Source organism: Pogona vitticeps, chromosome 3 (assembly GCF_051106095.1).
Source record: "Pogona vitticeps strain Pit_001003342236 chromosome 3, PviZW2.1, whole genome shotgun sequence".
Taxonomy (NCBI): Eukaryota; Metazoa; Chordata; class Lepidosauria; order Squamata; family Agamidae; genus Pogona; species Pogona vitticeps.
The window spans coordinates 74,646,802-74,664,522 of record NC_135785.1 but is presented as its reverse complement, the minus strand read 5'-3'; the positions used below and the strand labels follow the sequence as shown (position 1 = coordinate 74,664,522).

The 17,721-nt window shown below is 39.5% G+C and overlaps 1 protein-coding gene across 3 annotated transcripts in view; it reads right to left on the bottom strand.

Moving 5' to 3' along the window:
- PTPRE (protein tyrosine phosphatase receptor type E) overlaps nt 1–17,721 on the bottom strand; it is a 146,415-nt gene that overhangs the window by 40,796 nt on the left and 87,898 nt on the right. For all 3 annotated transcript variants that reach the window (XM_072995411.2, XM_072995408.2, XM_072995409.2), the window contains one exon: nt 16,828–16,934. In XM_072995411.2, coding sequence (XP_072851512.2) covers nt 16,828–16,930 — 103 coding nt within the window. In that variant the 5' untranslated portion in view covers nt 16,931–16,934. The remainder of the gene's footprint in view (nt 1–16,827; nt 16,935–17,721) is intronic.

The following is a 17,721-nucleotide window of genomic DNA, read 5'->3' as shown; positions in this document are numbered from 1 at the left end:
TTGCTGCATGCATACAGAATCTTGCAATAACTCCCGGAGTCCACGTGAGCAATAGTTCTCACAGTCATAGCTCATACACAACCCATGGGACACTTTACTGAGTGTCTCCAAACTGTGTGTGAGGAGTTACCTCATTTACAACTCTGCAAAACAAAATGGTCCTCATTTTGGGGGGGAAAGTGAGGCTTTTAAAATAATAATCATGTCTCATCAAGTCAATTCTGAATTATAGTAACCGTTTTCAAGGTTTTCTAGTTACAGAGTACTCAGAAGTGGTTTATTATTCTTTGCTTCTGAGAGTGCTCTGGGACTGTACATTCTGCCCACTGGCTCTTGTGGGATGCACAGTGGGGAAATTAAACTCCCAACCTCTGGCCCCACAGCTAGACAACCAAACCACTGAGCTATCCAGCCAGCTAGGGAGGCTTTTAGGTGACACCAAAATAGAGACTTCAAATGCCACACAGAACTCTTAATGCTGTTTCTATCAAAGCTCAAAACATAGATGAAACCACAGATTAAAGTTTCAACAAATCATCCAAATATCACCTTTATAAATTTATTATACCCTTTAGATATGCTCCTCACTATAATTCACATCATTGGACAATTAATAAAATTCTGCAGTTATTTGATTTCTCTCTCTCTTTCTAACATGCACACACATACAGAGTTTTACAATGAAATATTAAGTCCCAGTTATTTAATTGTTACTTTTAAACCACTTGTTGTATCTTATGAATTATTACTGAAAAGCAGAATAAGTGTCTCAAAATTGTGTCCATGTTTTTCATAAATCTTTCTATCTTGAAGGGTAGATTTTTTATCACACCCTTCTCAAAGCATGGAAAAAGGGAAACAAGGAAGGAAGCAGACACTGGCTGTAATCATGCTATTCCATGCTGTACACTAATTTCTGCCCATTTAAATTTTTACCAGTATCTTTCACACTAACCTCATTCCATTTCTCCTTCCCTCCCTTCCTTATTTGGTCTTTTGAGTCACTACATCTTGTACTGAGATCTGCCACTTCCATGTTCTGTATTAAGGAAATCTGCAGATAAAGTCAACTGCACAGCTGCCAGAATCTCCCCATCCCCTGTCTGACAAGTGCAATGTAACATACTCACTTCCCTTACACCAACATGGGATGAGGGTGTAAGGGAAGTGAATACATGCAATGAGGGGTTACTATAATTTGGAATAAGACCATACTGTCTTTCCATCATGTTACCATAGTGTTAAGGAAGGCAAAAAATGAATTAAGCATATCAAACATATTAACAGGCCTGAACTGTTGGGCCATGTTTTTATCATGATATCATACACAATTATTTCCAAGGAGAGAGAGACTAGGTATAGAGATGTATAAGTGCACTCCGATTAAGCAGGAAATCTAGCTGTGCAGCGATGAAAGCAAGGCTCTGATGGTGGAATGGGGGAAATATTCAGGCAAGCTGGAAGCATGAATGAGGGCAGACAGATGGCAATATCCATTAAGCAATAGGTAGACCATTGTTAGAAAGCCCTCTTTGGACCCCACAATACGGAATAATTACCTACCAGTATCTTTAACTCAAGCTTAAACTGAAGAAAGTAGGAAACACCACTGGGCCAGTCAGTTATAATCTAAACCAAATCCTTTATGAATACACAGTGGAAGTGAAGAACAGATTTAAGGAACTCGATTTGGTGGACAGAGTGCCTGAAGAACTATGGATGGAGGCTCATAGCATTGTACAGGAGGCAGCAACAAAAATCATCCCAAAGAAAAGGAAATGCAAGAAAGCAAAGTGGCTGTGCAATGAGGCCTTGCAAATAGCAGAGAAGAGAAGGGAAACAAAATGCAAGGGAGATAGGGAAAGTTACAGAAAATTGAATGCAGACTTCCAAAGAATATCAAAGAGAGACAAGAGGGCCTTCTTAAATGAACAATGCAAAGAAATAGAGGAAAAGAATAGAAAGGGAAAACCCACAGATCTGTTCAAGAAACTTGGATATATTAAAGGAACATTTTCTGCAAAGATGGACATGATAAAGGACAAAAATGCTAGGGACCTAACAGAAGCAGAAGACATTAAGAAGAGGTGTCAAGAATACACAGAGGAATTATACCAGAAAGATCTGGATGTCCTGGACAACCCAGATAATGTAGTTGCTGACCTTGAGCCAGATATCCTGTAGAGTGAAGTCAAGTGGGCCTTAGAAAGCATAGCTAAGAACAAGGCCAGTGAAGGTGATGGCATTCCAGTTGAACTATTTAAAATCTTAAAAGATGACGCTGTTAAGGTGGTATACTCAATATGCCAGCAAGTTTGGAAAACTCAGCAGTGGCCAGAGGATTGGAAATTATCACTCTTTATCCCAATCCCAAAGAAGGACAGTGCCAAAGAATGCTCCAACTACCGTACAATTGCACTCATTTCACATACTAGCAATAGCAAGGAGAGACAAGAGGGCCTTCTTAAATGACCAATGCAAAGAACACTAGCAAGGTTATGCTCAAAATCCTACAGGGTAGGCTTCAGCAGTATGTGGACTGAGAACTCCCATAAGTACAAGCAAAGTAACTCGAGACCAAATTGCTAACATGCACTGGATTGTGGAGAAAGCCAGAGAGTTCCAGAAAAACATCTACTTCTGCTTCATTGACTACGCAAAAGCCTTTGACTGTGTCAACCACAGCAAACTATGGCAAGTTCTTAAAGAAATGGGAATGCCTGACCACCTTATCTATCTCCTGAGAAACCTATACATGGGACAGGAAGCAACAGTTAGAACTGGATATGGAACAACTGATTGCTTCAAAATTGGGAAAGGAGTACGACAAGGCTGTATATTGTCTCCCTGCTTATTTAACTTATATGCAGAATACATCATGCGAAGGGCTGGACTGGATGAATCCCAAGACAGAATTAAGATTGCTGGAAAAAAATCAAGAACCTCAGATATGCAGATGATACCACTCTGATGGCAGAAAGTGAGGAGAAATTAAAGAACCTCTTAATGATGGTGAAAGAGGAGAGCACAAAAATGGTCTGAAGCTCAACATCAAAAAAACTAAGATCATGGCCACTGGTGTAATATGTTATCACAACTGGAAACAGAACATACTTACCAAAATATTGAGACTGAATATGACAGGAAATCATAATAACTCCAAAACACATCAAGGTAGTTTGTTTTGTTGCTGTTTCAACAGCTGCATGAAAAATTTGAAGCTTACAGCAGTTCATTCCCAGAAAACATTTTGCAAGGCTAAAGTGTAACACACTGTCCGTTTTCCCCTAGTTAGCATTATCAGGAAGAAGTTGTGCTTGTGATATGTTGTAAATGGATACTGAGAGTTCCTTAATCAATGCTAAATTGTTATCACCAGAGTCTGTTACGACAACAACTTTGGCTTTGCTGTGATTATTCTTTGCTGCAGATCACGTGTGTAACAAAAGATACACAAGATATATCATTGCTCAGACAGTAAAGGGTTTTTTTTTTGTCTTTTCCTGACATTGTTATGGAATCTCTGTATGTTCACAACACATCTTCCTATCTTGCCTACAGAATTTGATTCTACAGCAGGGGTTTTAAACTCAATTTACCTGGGGGCCACTAGAGGCTGAGTCTGAATGAGGCTAGGCTGCATCAGATTTTCCGCCAAGCGGAGCAAGAGCCTGAGGAAGCCGCCCAGGAGTTTCCTTAGCCGACAGACAGGTGGGCTGGCTGGCAGGCTGCAGTTCTGGATGGAGGGTGCAAGAGGTGCTGTCTTGGGAGAGAGCCCGTGAGCGAGGCAAGGCTTTTTTTTTTTTTTACTCTTGACAGCAGAGGATGTGTGGGCACTTTGGGGCAAGGCGAGGGCCACAAACTATCATCTGGGGGGCCGCAAATGGCCCCCAGGCCGCATGTTTGAGACCCCTGTTCTACAGCATATTGCAAAGTACCACCATCCCCCACAACAAAGTTCTGCTATATCCTCCTATGTTCCGAGATTGCTTCTTTTCATGGCTTTAGCCAATCCAACCAAGCCTTCCTCCAAGATATTATGAGAAGCTCAGGTGGGACATCTCCTATTTCAGGTGTCTTTTTGTGCCAAGAAAAGGCAGAAATTCCCATCAAAGGAGGAGGCTAGAAATATTGGCTGTAATCATTTTCCAGTTATGCAACCAGCACAACTTTTGGAAACAAATTGCTATAAATTAAGAAATCTGTTATATGTTGCATACTGAGTTGCATGACTTGGCATGCAACAGATATAGCCTGTGGAATTTCTTAATTTATGGTAATTTGTTTCAAAAAGTTATGTCTTTTGCATAACTGCACTAACACTGAAACTGGGCACTTCTATGAAACATAGGTTAAAAGGCAGGAAATGCTTCTCCTTGAAGCACACCACCTAATAAACAAGTGCTTGTTGCTTTCTCTAAAGTGGTTGGACAACTGAGAAAGCTTTCATATTTTTATATGCTGTGTGCAGGCTGTCAATTACACCATGTAGCCGCATTAGTCTGTGCTAGCATATCAGGCAAAACCAAACAAAGCCAAAATAAAAAATAAAGAAGAGAAAAAATGTTGTATTCGCGAAAAAATGTTGTGGCACCTGAAAGACTGTTATATTTTAATGTGAGCTTTCATGGACAATGCTCCATGAAATATGTGAGAGTGGGACAATGTAGCAAATATTTATAGTGATACATGATCTCGAAACAAAGAAACTGGTTGTTTCCTGGGCACAAGTAGTCGATGTAGTATTTCACACCAGGCAATGACCATGAAGACTCTTCTTGGTATTCTGTTCCCTTTCCAGGAAGCATTATTCAGTAAACAATGACAATGATTGGTGGCTTAATTTATTCCAGGCTATAGATAACAAAGGGGAACGACATGGTGATATCATAATCTCTTATGGGCCTTGTGAGGTGGCCTTGGATACTTAGTAAAGAAATATAGCTGGGAATTACAACAGATGTAACATTTGATAATAGGATACTTCGGTTATATTGAGTCTATTGAGATGGTTTATATTGAGTCCATTGAGTCTTGGCTATATTGAGGAATTATAGCAGATGCAACATTTTATATTAGATAATGTCCTAAGAATCCTTGGCTTATATTGCAGCCACTGCAATGGATTCTAAACGTATGTATATATTTCATCTCAGCAATCTTTCTCTGGATTCTCGTTCTGTAATTTTTCTTCTCCAGGATGGCAACTCTCAGATATTGTGCAGTGTCCAGGTAAATTGAAATGATCTGAAACCAGATTCTGTGTATTGACATTCCTAATGTCCAATTTGCGTCCATTAATTCTTTTGCACAGAGATTATCCTGTTCATCCTATGTAGAGTGCAGAAGGGCATTGTTGGCAAAAGATGACATCGATAACATTGGAACAGATAAAAGTATCCTTGTTGTTCTGTGTCTAACACTGTTAGGTCCTGTAATCATGTTGCTAGAACAAATGCAGGGGCAGAGCTGGTAATATAATAGTTTTTAGGGTGTCACAATATTTTTGTCTTCTTTATTTTTTTATTTTTATTTTTATTTTTATTTTTTGGCTGACATCTAAATTCAGTTGCTCTTTGGTCAATTGCTCACCATAGTGGGAAGACAATTATCTCCTACCACCAATCAAAACCAGTGGCTAAAAAAGGAAATGCAACTATTATTCACCTCCGTCATGTTCCTCAGTTACTAGCAACAGAACTGGGTGTGGGAGGATGACTCCTTTTCATCTTGCAATTTTAAACAGACAACTGTAGAAAAGATAAAAAATGTATAGAAACTCTCAAGTGTTGGAGTTTTCCATGAGTTTAAAACCAAGTAAAACAAGGAGGGGATCTCTCTCTTTTTAAAAAAGAATCAAAGAATGATATTTACCTTCCGTGTCACTTGAGGTAGAAATTAAGGTACAGGAAGAGCTCATCAAAGTGGCTATATTTTGAGTGGCATGTGGGTTGAATTGCGGCTTGAGTTTCCTTAAATTATAACTGCTTCCTGTAAATTGAAAATTCCCCTTCTTTTTTGGAGATTATGAATTAAACTAAAAGAGAGGATTTTATGTATGACAAAAAGACCAAAACACAGAATCCTACAATATGTATAAAAATTACAAAATGGAATATCCAATTATCCACATTTGTATAATTTTCTCTCCAGCTCCCATAATTTAATAGATATCTTAAAGTATTCATAAAAGCACCTTGTAATATAAATAAAGTCTTGCTTTATTTAAATTACACACTTTATTATATTCACTTCTTCAAGATGCCCCAGCCTACAACATGATCAATCAGTATAGACTGATATTTGCTTCAGGTACCTGCACCAAAAGAACAGGAGATCAACGTATCTCAAGTACGATCTGAATACTCTTGGTAACGAACTCTAATGGCAATTAGATTATTAGGAGCAAGCACAAGGCCAAACTGCTACAGAATGGTTTTTGTAAAGAATATTCAGCCCTTGTAGCAGAGGCAGGAAATAACAGGTGGTCATTTTATAAACACAGATATTTAGTGGATGACATGGTTTTATAGACTAGAGCAGGTGTTGCAATGCTCGCTTTATGAGCACTAAAGCAAAAAAAAAAAAAAGCTATGACAACTTTTAGTCATAGTTGAATCACAATATTCAGTGTTTGCACTTTTGTCTTTTTTACGATGCCAGATTTTCCTTTTTATGGAGGATATTATTCTTCAAAACTGTTGCTTTTAATTCTCACTCTGCTTCTTATTTAAATATATTAAAAAAGAAATGAAATAATGAGGAACCCATGCCGGATAAATAAATAAATAAATAAATAAATAAATAAATAAACAAACAAACAAACAAATAAATAAATAAATAAATAAATGTATATTCTTTTAAGTAACTTATCAGACTATATATAGGCAGTAGCCATCATTCTGCCATTTTGAGAATTCAGCAGGCAAACTCTTGCTTACTGAAGACAAGCCTGATATATACAAACACCCTTGTACACAGGCCCCACTCATGCAGTGCGATGAATCACAGAATGTGTGTATCCATATGATTCTTCATGTAACATTTTTATTTATTTATTTTATTGGACTTCTACCCCGCCCATCAAAACCAATGGTTTACCCTGGGCGGCATAACAAAGAAGGAATTATAATCTCAAACTTCATCTTCATTTTGACATATGTACAACCTACACAAAAAAAGACAATGTGTGAACTGGCCCTATAATCTATTGCAGCACGAACATTCATCTTCCTTGAACTGCTTTGCCAATCTGGCAGGAGAGGCATTATCAAAAATCTGTGGGGAGGAGTAAAACTGATTGTGCTAGCAGAATCTGCAATATGTTCAGACTAGAAGTATGTGTTCCCAATGCCCCTTAGCATCCGTTCCTCCTAAACCAAGGGTGGTAATTTGTGGCCCTCCCAGATGTTGCTGGACCATCTGGAGGGCCATCCCTCCCACCATCCCTTACCACTGGCTATGCTGATTAGGATGGAAATTGTGTCCAATAACATCTGGAGGGTGATAAATTGCCATCTCTGCCTTAACCATTGCATAGTAAAACTGTTTTGCTTTGCTTTGCTTAGGGAAGATTCAGCAGTCAATAGAGCTGTCCCTATAATCTTTGCTGATCTTGACACTAAGTACAGATGGCAAAGAATATCCATGAATTATACATGCTGATTTCTAATCTGCTGAAAGACAGAAAGGTCTGTTAATAGGTGTGGATGTGTGTCTTACCTTTAAGAGACTCATCAGACTATATAAGAAGTAGCTGATTACAACAAAAGCAAACCTCTATAGGTTTATTCAGGCCACTTCTGTTATGTTGTTATGTGCTGTCAAGCTGTTTCTGAATCACAGTGACCTTAACAGGGTTTTTGAGGCATGTGAAATGTTCAAAGGGTTGTGTGCCATTGCCACCCACCAGTGAGTTTTCATGGCTGAGAGAGGGATTGCACACAGGTTTCCTGAGTCCTACTCCAAATCTCTATTCACTGCATTACACTGGCTCAACCTCTGCATTGAGACCAAAATATTACTTTCATAGTAATACAAAAGTAAGTGGAGTTCTTCAGCACATTCGGATTTTCATAGACAATACAGAAAATTACTACTTTCTAGCTTCATATTCATATACCAGCATGCTTAGGATGCTTAAATAGAGTTGCTTTATTTGTGTACAACACTGCAGTTCTATCGAAACTAATCAACCCCCAATCCTGTGCACGACTGGAACACTGGAGGAAAGGGAATCTCAATTGTTTGGCCTTCCCATTGGTTTCTCATTGGGTAGGGGAGCAAATTAAGACTCTGATTATGCTGTGGAGTAAAGACATTAGTTTTCCCTATTGATACCCAGAACTTCTGATAACTGTCTCCCTGCAAGCTGGCAATTAGCTAAAGCAAAACTAAATACAGAGTTGCATGCCACCTATTTATAGAATGTCTGCTTTAGCCCCTAGTGGCAGTAAGATAACATTTATCAAAGCTAATAAGACTGCACTAAGGGACATGGTGGCACTGCGGGTTAAACCGCTGAAGCTGTGCTGCAAAGTCAGAAGATTTGCAGTCGTAAGATCGAATCCACGCGACAGAGTGAGCCCCCATCACTTGTCCCAGCTCCTGCCAACCTAGAAGTTCGAAAGCATGCAAAATGCAAAAATGCGAATAGATAAATAGGTACCACCTCGGTGGGAAGGTAAACGGCGTTCCATCACAGTTCCGTGTCTAGTCACACTGGCCACATGACCATGGAGGATTGTCTGTGGACAAATCCTAGCTCTATGGGTTGGAAATGGAGATGAGCACTGCTACCTAGAGTCGGACACAACTGGACTAAATTGTCAAGGGGAACCTTTAATAAGACTGCAAGTAAGAACTGAATAGCAAACTTGAGAGTTAGGCCATCTAGTTTCCTCAGTGGCCACTCACATGTCTCTGAAAATTAAGAGCAATGCAATAAGGTGGAAACCCCACTTTCACAATATTATAAGGATGGGAGAAAAAGTTCTCATGTTCATGATTTTCATTTTAGAATATTCTCTCCTATCTCCTATGCCTACACTCTTTTTTCTGTACTCAGATAAAACATGTTATGTGGGCTGAAAAATATATTTCTTCTCAATAAAATACTGTATTACCTGCAACTGGCTGGTTAAGCAAATATGTTGCCTATTATTGCTTTCTTTTTTTAAAAAATGAAACTAATGTGTCATAATGACTTAATCATGCTCTTCCTAAACACCAGAGGAACAGCTGCTACACTGTTTACTCCACTTGCTATAGTGCAGTAGATGTTCCTGCTTCTCCTGGGCATTACATCGCTTTTGTCCAAAGTCCCCAGAGCAATTAGCATAATAGCTGAGTGTAAGAGCTTCAGGTAACATTCAATTATATGCTGTATGCAAGCATCTCAAGAGAATACATTGATAAAGAACTAACTGGGCGAAGGAACAGAAGACAGGAGGGTGGGAGAGGCTTCTTGTCCATGTTGCTGCTAATAAGATAGGAGAATCTATCTGAGACAGAAACGAAGAAATAGAAGGATAGTAAATTTAGGCTGAATTTTAACTGTTGGAGCAGTACAACAATGGAACAATTATTTTGGCAGGTAGTGAATGCTCCAATGCTGGACACAATCTAGAGAAAATTGGTCAACCATCTGTCAGATCTGCTTTGATTTGGATTCCTACACTGAGTAGGGGATTGGGCTCAATGGCCTTATAGGCCCATTCCAACTCAATTATTCTGTATTATTATTCTATGATTCTATAAGTACAGATCTTTTTCTCTTCATGCTCTAGTTGAATGATATTGACCTTGATCAACCATGAGGGGTAGGTGCTTGAGCGAGTGTGTAACAGTATCCGGGTTCAGGGTGTCCCTTTCTAGTCACTGAGCCACACTACCTGTTTATCTCGCAACAGGTGAACCCAGGAGAGTCAAATGTGATGATGAATATGGAACCTGCCTTGCACTGATACCTTGCAAAACCCTAGTCTACCTGGCCATTGCACTGCGTCCAGGGAGTCCAAAAATCCACAAGGCCAGGCACTCAGAACCACTATACCCACCTTGCACTACATCCACCTTTCATCCTTTCTTCCAAGAATGCAGCAGAGCTTTGGAAATTCTGGAGTGCTCAAACACGCCAAACCCTTTTGATTCAGCAGTAGCTTTGCCCTGATCTCTTCTTTATTGTGCAAAAATCTCTGAACTGCCAACACACCCACAAAAATACCAATACAAACGATCAGAGACCAAGCTATGGCAATCTTGAGAACACACCAATAAATAACATAGTTAAGCTTATCTACCTAATACTCACACACTAGCATAGAGTGAACATAGTTCTGCAGCATACACAGTGCTAAGAAGATTAAAGTAACTTCTGAACTCCTTGTATACATTAAATGTCCCATTTTAAACCCTTCCAATCAGGCTTCAAGTTCCTTTGAACATTCACAAAGACAAAAGCGCTTTCTGCTTCCCTCTCTTCACAGCTGAAATCATCTTCCATTTAGCACAGTACCAGGGAACAAGTCAGGTTCGCCTTGAAGGCAACTCTCACAAGAGACAGGCTGCAGGCATTATTTCCTTCTCATTAATGGGCAGACACTGACTACCACATTCCCGGCCAGCCTTTCCCAGGCACTTTAAAGAAACCTGAATTTTCTAGATGGATTCCATGTTCCTCCAATGTTTTCAGCTTCTACCAAAAAACTATATATATATTGGGTAGAACCAATGGAGTAATTTGGAAGCGCTCTGTGAAGAAATGTGATGTGCAGTACTCAAAGCCCTCCTTAGGCCTTCACCATGCTATCATCATGGAGGAACATTATCCTCAGGAGCAAAATGAATCAAAGAAAAACAATAGAAGAAAGGAGTAACAAATGCCACTTTTTCATCCTTTCTGCCAAGAATACAGCAGGGTTTTGGAAATTTCAGAGTGCTTCAACACCCCAACTCCTTCTTTTATTATTAAAAACCCTTCTTTATTGTTAAAAATATCTGAACTAAGTATCTAGTAGAGATGGGCACGAACCGGTTCATACCAGCTAGAGATGGGGGTATTCGTATATGAATATGAATACCCATGCACAGGTGGACATAACAAGAGTCTGGCCCCCTGGGACTGAACTATCTTCTTACCCTTCTGCTGCTGCTGTGGGCTCCACGCTCCCTTCCTTTCACTCCAAAGCTCACAGTTGACTAGCCACTCCTGGCAGGAGGCAGGACGACGAGCCTCCCTGCCAGGTTGAAGAGTGGCTAGTTGACTGTGAGCTCTGGAACTCATATACGAATGCCCCCTTCTCTAGTCCGAGCTCATCCCAGTTCATAAAGGCAGCAGCACAATTGCTGCTGCTCCCCTCCCCACCTCCTCTGCCTCAAACAGCCACTTAGCAGGCTCAGCTTGCTTGTGTTGCTTGTTTTTTCCCACCTCCTCAACTCATCTCCCAGTCAGGAGCAAGGGCACAGACTTCTCTGCCCTGCCCTTTTGTCTGAGAGGGAGATCAGCCCAGAGGGTGGGGGCAGAGAAGCCTGAGCTGTTGGCGGGACTGGAAGATCAGTTGAGGAGGTGCAGGGAGCTAGCACTCTGGGCCTGGTGAATGGCTGTTTGAGGCAGAGGGGGAGAGCAGCAGCACTTGTACTGCTGCGTTTATGAACTGGGATGAACCAGGGTGAATCAATTCATGCCCATCTCTAGTATTTAGCTCTCCTGAATTTTTTTTTACATCTACACACCAGTGGAAGCTCAAACAGCTGTATATTAGACTAATCTCTCTAAGTGTGTTGAATTGAAACTTTGATCTGACTAAATATAGATTTCAGACCTTTCAGGTAATCTCTTTTGCCATGTGGTAAAAACCATGAAAAAGTTTTGCTCCGGTCCATAATCATATTACTATGAAAGCTGTGACGAAACTTTATTACACCAGGCCAAAGGTCTTTGCATATACACAAAATCTACAAAAGAACAAGTTCATTCAGTGCTATCTCAATATTCAGAACTCAATTACAAACATCCATAAAACCCAACACAGTGTTTCCATACAAGTCAGTGACATCAAATGAGGACCTTGTTTGCAGACTCTTAAAAGAAAACCATAATAATTTTATAGCACTTAGATTAAACAATAGCTCGTTGGATAGTTCAGTGGTTTAGGCATCTGGCTGCAGAATCAGAGGTTGGGAGTTCAAATCCCCACTGTGCCTTCTGCTAGTAAAGCCAACCTGTGTGGCCTTGGTCAAGCTGCAAAGTCCCAGGGTGTCCCCAGAAGAAGGGAATGGTAAACTCCTTCTCAGTATTTCTTATCTGGAAAATGCTGAAAAAGGTCGCCATAAATCAGAATTGACTTAATAGCACATGATGATTATCATTATAGTAAACAACGATGCCCTTAAAGTAGCAAAAATGATTATTCAGTATTAATTGTATTACCGTATCTTGTGATACTTTATCTACATATTGTGAGAGACTGTGTAAATATAAATCTCTCTTGTTTTGGTATATAGTGGGCAAACTAATAAGTACAGTGGTGCCTCGCTTAACGATGTTAATTGGTTCCCAAAAAACATCACTATGGGAAAACATCGCTAAGCGAAACACCATTTCCCGTAGGAATGCAGTGAAAACCGGTTAATCCGTTCCAATGGGAACGGATTACCGTCCTTAAGCGAAAATCACCATAGGAAACATCGCTAAGCGAAATAATGTTTCCCCCACTGGAATGCATTGAAGCCTATTCAGTGCATTCCAATGGTTTTGCGATGTCCGTTTTTGCAATTTTAAGTGTGTCTTAAAAGGTTCAAAAACGGTTTTAAATGCTTGGGATCGTTAGTGCACCTTCTAAAACCTTTGCAAACTTAATTTGGCTTTGTTCTGACTCTTTGTTAATTTTTGGTGAATTTTTTCTCCCCCATTGGAAAGCATTGAACTGTCAGTTTGACAGCTGTCAAACCTGCAGTCCAATGCTTTCCAATGGGGGAGAAAAAATTCACCAAAAATTAACGAAGACTCAGAACAAAGCCAAATTAAGTTTGCAAAGGTTTTAGAAGGTGCGCTAACGATCCCAAGCATTTAAAACTGTTTTTGAACCTTATAAGACACTTTTAAAATAGCAAAAACGGAACATCGCTAAGCGAAACGGGACCAAAAACTGTCATCGTTAAGCGAGGCAAGGTCCCGAACACCGCTATGCAAATTTTCCCCATAGGGAACATCGCTAAACGGAGCACAAAATCGCTCCAAAAACCTCATCGCTAAGCAAATACATCGTTAAACGAGGCAATCGCTAAGCGAGGCACCACTGTAATAAATTATATATTCAATCCCAGTACATTAAAAAAACAAGTTTGATCTTATTACAGACTATCAAACTATTTACTCTAAAATAGAAAAATAATAATAACCTGAAACTTTAACTCTGTGTAGAAGGGGGAAAGCAGAGGCCTGAATAGAAGTGACCATGATGTGATCCTCCTTAATACTGTTATACTAAAGGGGAAAAAAATCACATTTTTAATGACAGTGGTATAAAACCTGGCATCCAAATCAAACTACAGAACTCAGAATTTAGGGGCAGTCAACCCTCTGCAGATGGGAAATTATAATCCCTTATTGTATTTCTGTATCCCTGTGCTCAGCCATATCACCTTAGTTGTTCAACCCAGGAAAGTTCAGTAAGGGAAGTATCCTCCATGGCCTATACTTTAAATAGAGAAAATCTGCTGCCGCTACTATGTAAGGTAAACAAAGCTCAGCTTTAAGAAATGAAGATAGAGTCCCTGGGGAGTCAGGCTTAAAATATTCCTTAAGGATTTATTTTGTAGGATGTCTAAATTTAGAAGCTAGCTCCCAACCCCCAACCCTATATCTAATACAGTATTATGAGTATTTCACAGTGACTGAGTCATTATTCTGTCTAAGACTGAATTCACACATGAATGCTGTGGCTGAATAAAAATAATAGACATGTAATTTAAGACAACTTTCACGTTTTCCAGGTGCAAGCAATGTTCTTTCTCCCTGCAAAATGCCAATTTGAGGAGCAGAATCTGGAGCATCTGTCATAACTGTTTTAATGTTTAAAATGCAATCTGAGAGCAGCTACTCTCAGATTGCATTTTAATGCTTAAAAATCCATTGGATGCAGGACTTGATTTAAGAGAAACAACTGCTTGTACAGGCATACCCTTTTGCTACAGGTTGTGTTACATGCACACCTCTTTTTGTGGTGTAATGCTTGCCAATGGTTTTGAAGTTCAATACTTCTTCCACAGGAGGAAAACATATGTAATTGCAGAGGGGGATAATCTGGAAACACCATTACATCCCAATGTCCCTCCTCCTCTCAAAGATTCAGGCAGGGGATAGTTCTGGATTTTTTCAGCAACAACTTGGAGAAGGACAGGGAAGAAGAACGAAAGAGACAGCTAAGACAGTATTCCATTTGCTGGTACACATGTCCGTCATTTGAACTGTGAAACTGAACTGGGTCCACACATTCTTTTCTGCTCTTACGCCTGTTTTCATTATGAGTAGTATTTTGTTCCCAGAATTTTGCTTTCTTAACTTTAAAGAACAAGGAAGGTTCACTCTTGTCTTTCAGCCAGTCTATCATGAGACTTGGAATGAGATTCCCGATAAAGTAACATGACCCAGTCTGATGTGTGTGTGTGTGTGTGTGCCAATCGAAAAAATATACTGACATTTGGAATAAGATAGACACAGTTATTCAGACCTTGAGTTCAGAAAGAGAGTCAGTTTCAAGTCCATTGTTACTGTTTTGTTCTGAATTAAAATGCAATTAAGTTAAAAGCTTTAAAGCTATCGGGTTTTGTGACAGTAATCCTTGCTGTTCTAGCATACAGTGTTACTAAGAATCTCCTGGCTGCATTTAACATTAAGTACTGGAGCTTCAAAGCTGATAGTATGAAATTCCAGAGCCGTCAGCCTTGCACATAATTCTCTGATATTCTGCAACAAAACAGAGCAGTCCTTGATTAGAATTCTTTATATTTCTCTTAACTAATGCAGTTTTGGCCTTGTGGTGGTATCTTATTGATCTGATTTGAGGAGCAGGAGGAGGAGGAGGAGAATATGTTAACAAATCAATTCCAAATTATGGGGACTTTTGCCAGGGTCTCCTAGGTAGACAGGACTCGGAGGTGGTTTTCTGCTCCCTTTTTCTGACTACTCTCTGAGGACTGTACAACTTGCCCAAGGCTAGCTTTTCTCCCAAAGAATCAAACTTCTGATGCACTACCACAAAATAAGCCTTCTCATGATTGGCCACTGCAGTGAGAGTTTAAGGTAATGGCAACTACAAGACAGTAATCACAAGGGGTTTCTAAATGCTCCAGGTTAATCTGTGAGGAGGTGTCCCCCAAATAGCTGCATTCCAAGCAATTTCTTCACAGATCAACCAGCATGTTGACTTTTTCTGACATGAAGAGTGCAGTTTATTTATTTATTTGATTTATACCCTGCCTATCTGGGCGACTAAAGAAAAGTCTCTTTAGTCTGCCCCAGTAAAAATCCAGCAGCCGCTTTCTGCTCCAGTCAAAAATTCAAATGATGGAGAACAAGGAACAATGTACAAACAAAGTCATCACCATCTGCATAGTGCTTCACATGCATGATCTTGCAGCCAGCCTTACAATACTGCAATAATGCAACCCCTACATTGCAGAGGACAGGTGAGAAAGTGCCTTGCAGAAATAAGATTTCAGCAATGGACTTGCCAGTCCACTAAAACCACTGATTTTTAACCATCAGCAAGAAGCAATGGGAAGAAAGTGGAAATCACAAAAGAAAATTAGGTTTGCTTTGACATACTTCTTGACAAAGTTTCTTAGGGGCTTCATGTAGTGGGAAAGTTATTAATTGATACTAATGAAAAATACAGCGATGCCTCGCAAAACAAATGCCTCACACAATGAAAAACTCGCAAGACAAAAGTTGTGATTTTTTTGGTGACTTACAAGATGAATTTTTCTATGGCCATGCTTCATAAGACGAATTATTTTCCTTTTTGGGGGGTTTGTTATAAATCGCCCAACCATTAATACCACGCTTCACAAGATGAAATTTTCGCAATACGACATGACTCGCGGAACAAAGTAATTTCGTCTTGCGAGGCATCACTGTATAGTATAATTCCAAAAGTGACAACTATGCCTCAGGTGTCCAAGACAACCACAAAAACATGAAGGGAGGGACAGAATGTTCACTAGGATTCACTGATTCATCTCCTCTTCCCCAACCCCGAGTTTCCTGAAGTGTTGTGTTGTCAAAAGCTTTGATAGATAGTATTTATTATGCGACACAGACTAGCCAGCAGAACAAAAATCGAAAGCAAAACAAGATATACAGTGACTTGTACAGAGACAAAATCCAAGTTGCAAGAAGTCAGGCTTTTCTTATTGCTCACCTGGAACAAATTAGATAGCAGGGAAACTGAAAGAGGGCCAGACTCGGACCAATTACAATTAACTGCTACCTGGGGGAAAAAGAAAGCTGACAGCCCGCCAAGATTTAGTGAGGATGGAAGTCTCAGAGAAGCTTCAGAGCAATAAACACAACACTGAAGGCTACTGTCAGTAGGAAGATACCATGCATTGTCCATTACTCATATATGTTGCAGTTAGTGTTCATCATATGAAGGTCAGGAGGCACATTACAGACTGATGTCACATTTTGCAAAAGTTGTGACATACTAATATCTCAATTGCTAAAACAGCAGACATGTGTAAGTAATTGGCTGCAGAGTATTAATATCTCTAAAAAAAAAGACTTCACACAGAGACTTATCACCAAATTCAACATTTCCTTACTTGTTGTTGTATCATTAAATGATGTTGTTCCATTGCCACGTAAGGCTTCAATGTGTAGAAAACTAATGGAAATTAGGAAGATTGAACTGGAGTATTCCATCATGGATCTGTCAAGCAAAAGCAAAATATATGCAACTTTTATTTTTAAAAGAATATACAAAAATAAAATGTTAACATTAAAATACTCCCACAACTACAACAGTGGTTTGATGATGACAAAGACAATGGTGATAATGATGATGCCTTTTGTTAGCTAATACCATTAGGCTTTTTATGTCCAAAGTCCTATTACATTTGTGCATGAATTGGGCTTCTGCTCCACTCTGCCTGCTAGTCTACTTACTCTCTGCCTTTTCCACCAGACTCCACACACCAAACAAAACTGGATGATGGTACTATTAGGATTTTCCAGTATACATATCATCAGCATTATATCAATTCTTCATAGAGGTTTTATACAAAATTGTGAACTGAGGACATGCATCACTGTTTTTCTTCTCCTGTAATATGCAGAGTAGAAATTCACACTCCACCTATCCTACACAAATATTTACACATGAATATTTCAGCATGGAAAAAGCACACAAGTTCTGTCTTTGCTTGTACCATGAGAAGCACAAGAAGAAGAAACCTAAGTTAATTATATTCTTTCTGTTAACTGCCTATTTGTGATGTCCAAAGCTTAATTACAGGCTGTTCTTGCTGAAGAAAACCCCACCACAAAGAGACTCATAGAGTACAAGACTAAGCAACATAGGAGGAGAGCAGAACAAATTCTTATAATTATTTGTAACAATCGTTGTCCTAGCTTTGCTTTTTTGCTGATACTATTGTTATGCACCGAGCTGCTGTTTTTGTACAGTGGTTTTGATCCTTTGTACATTGTTTATGCTA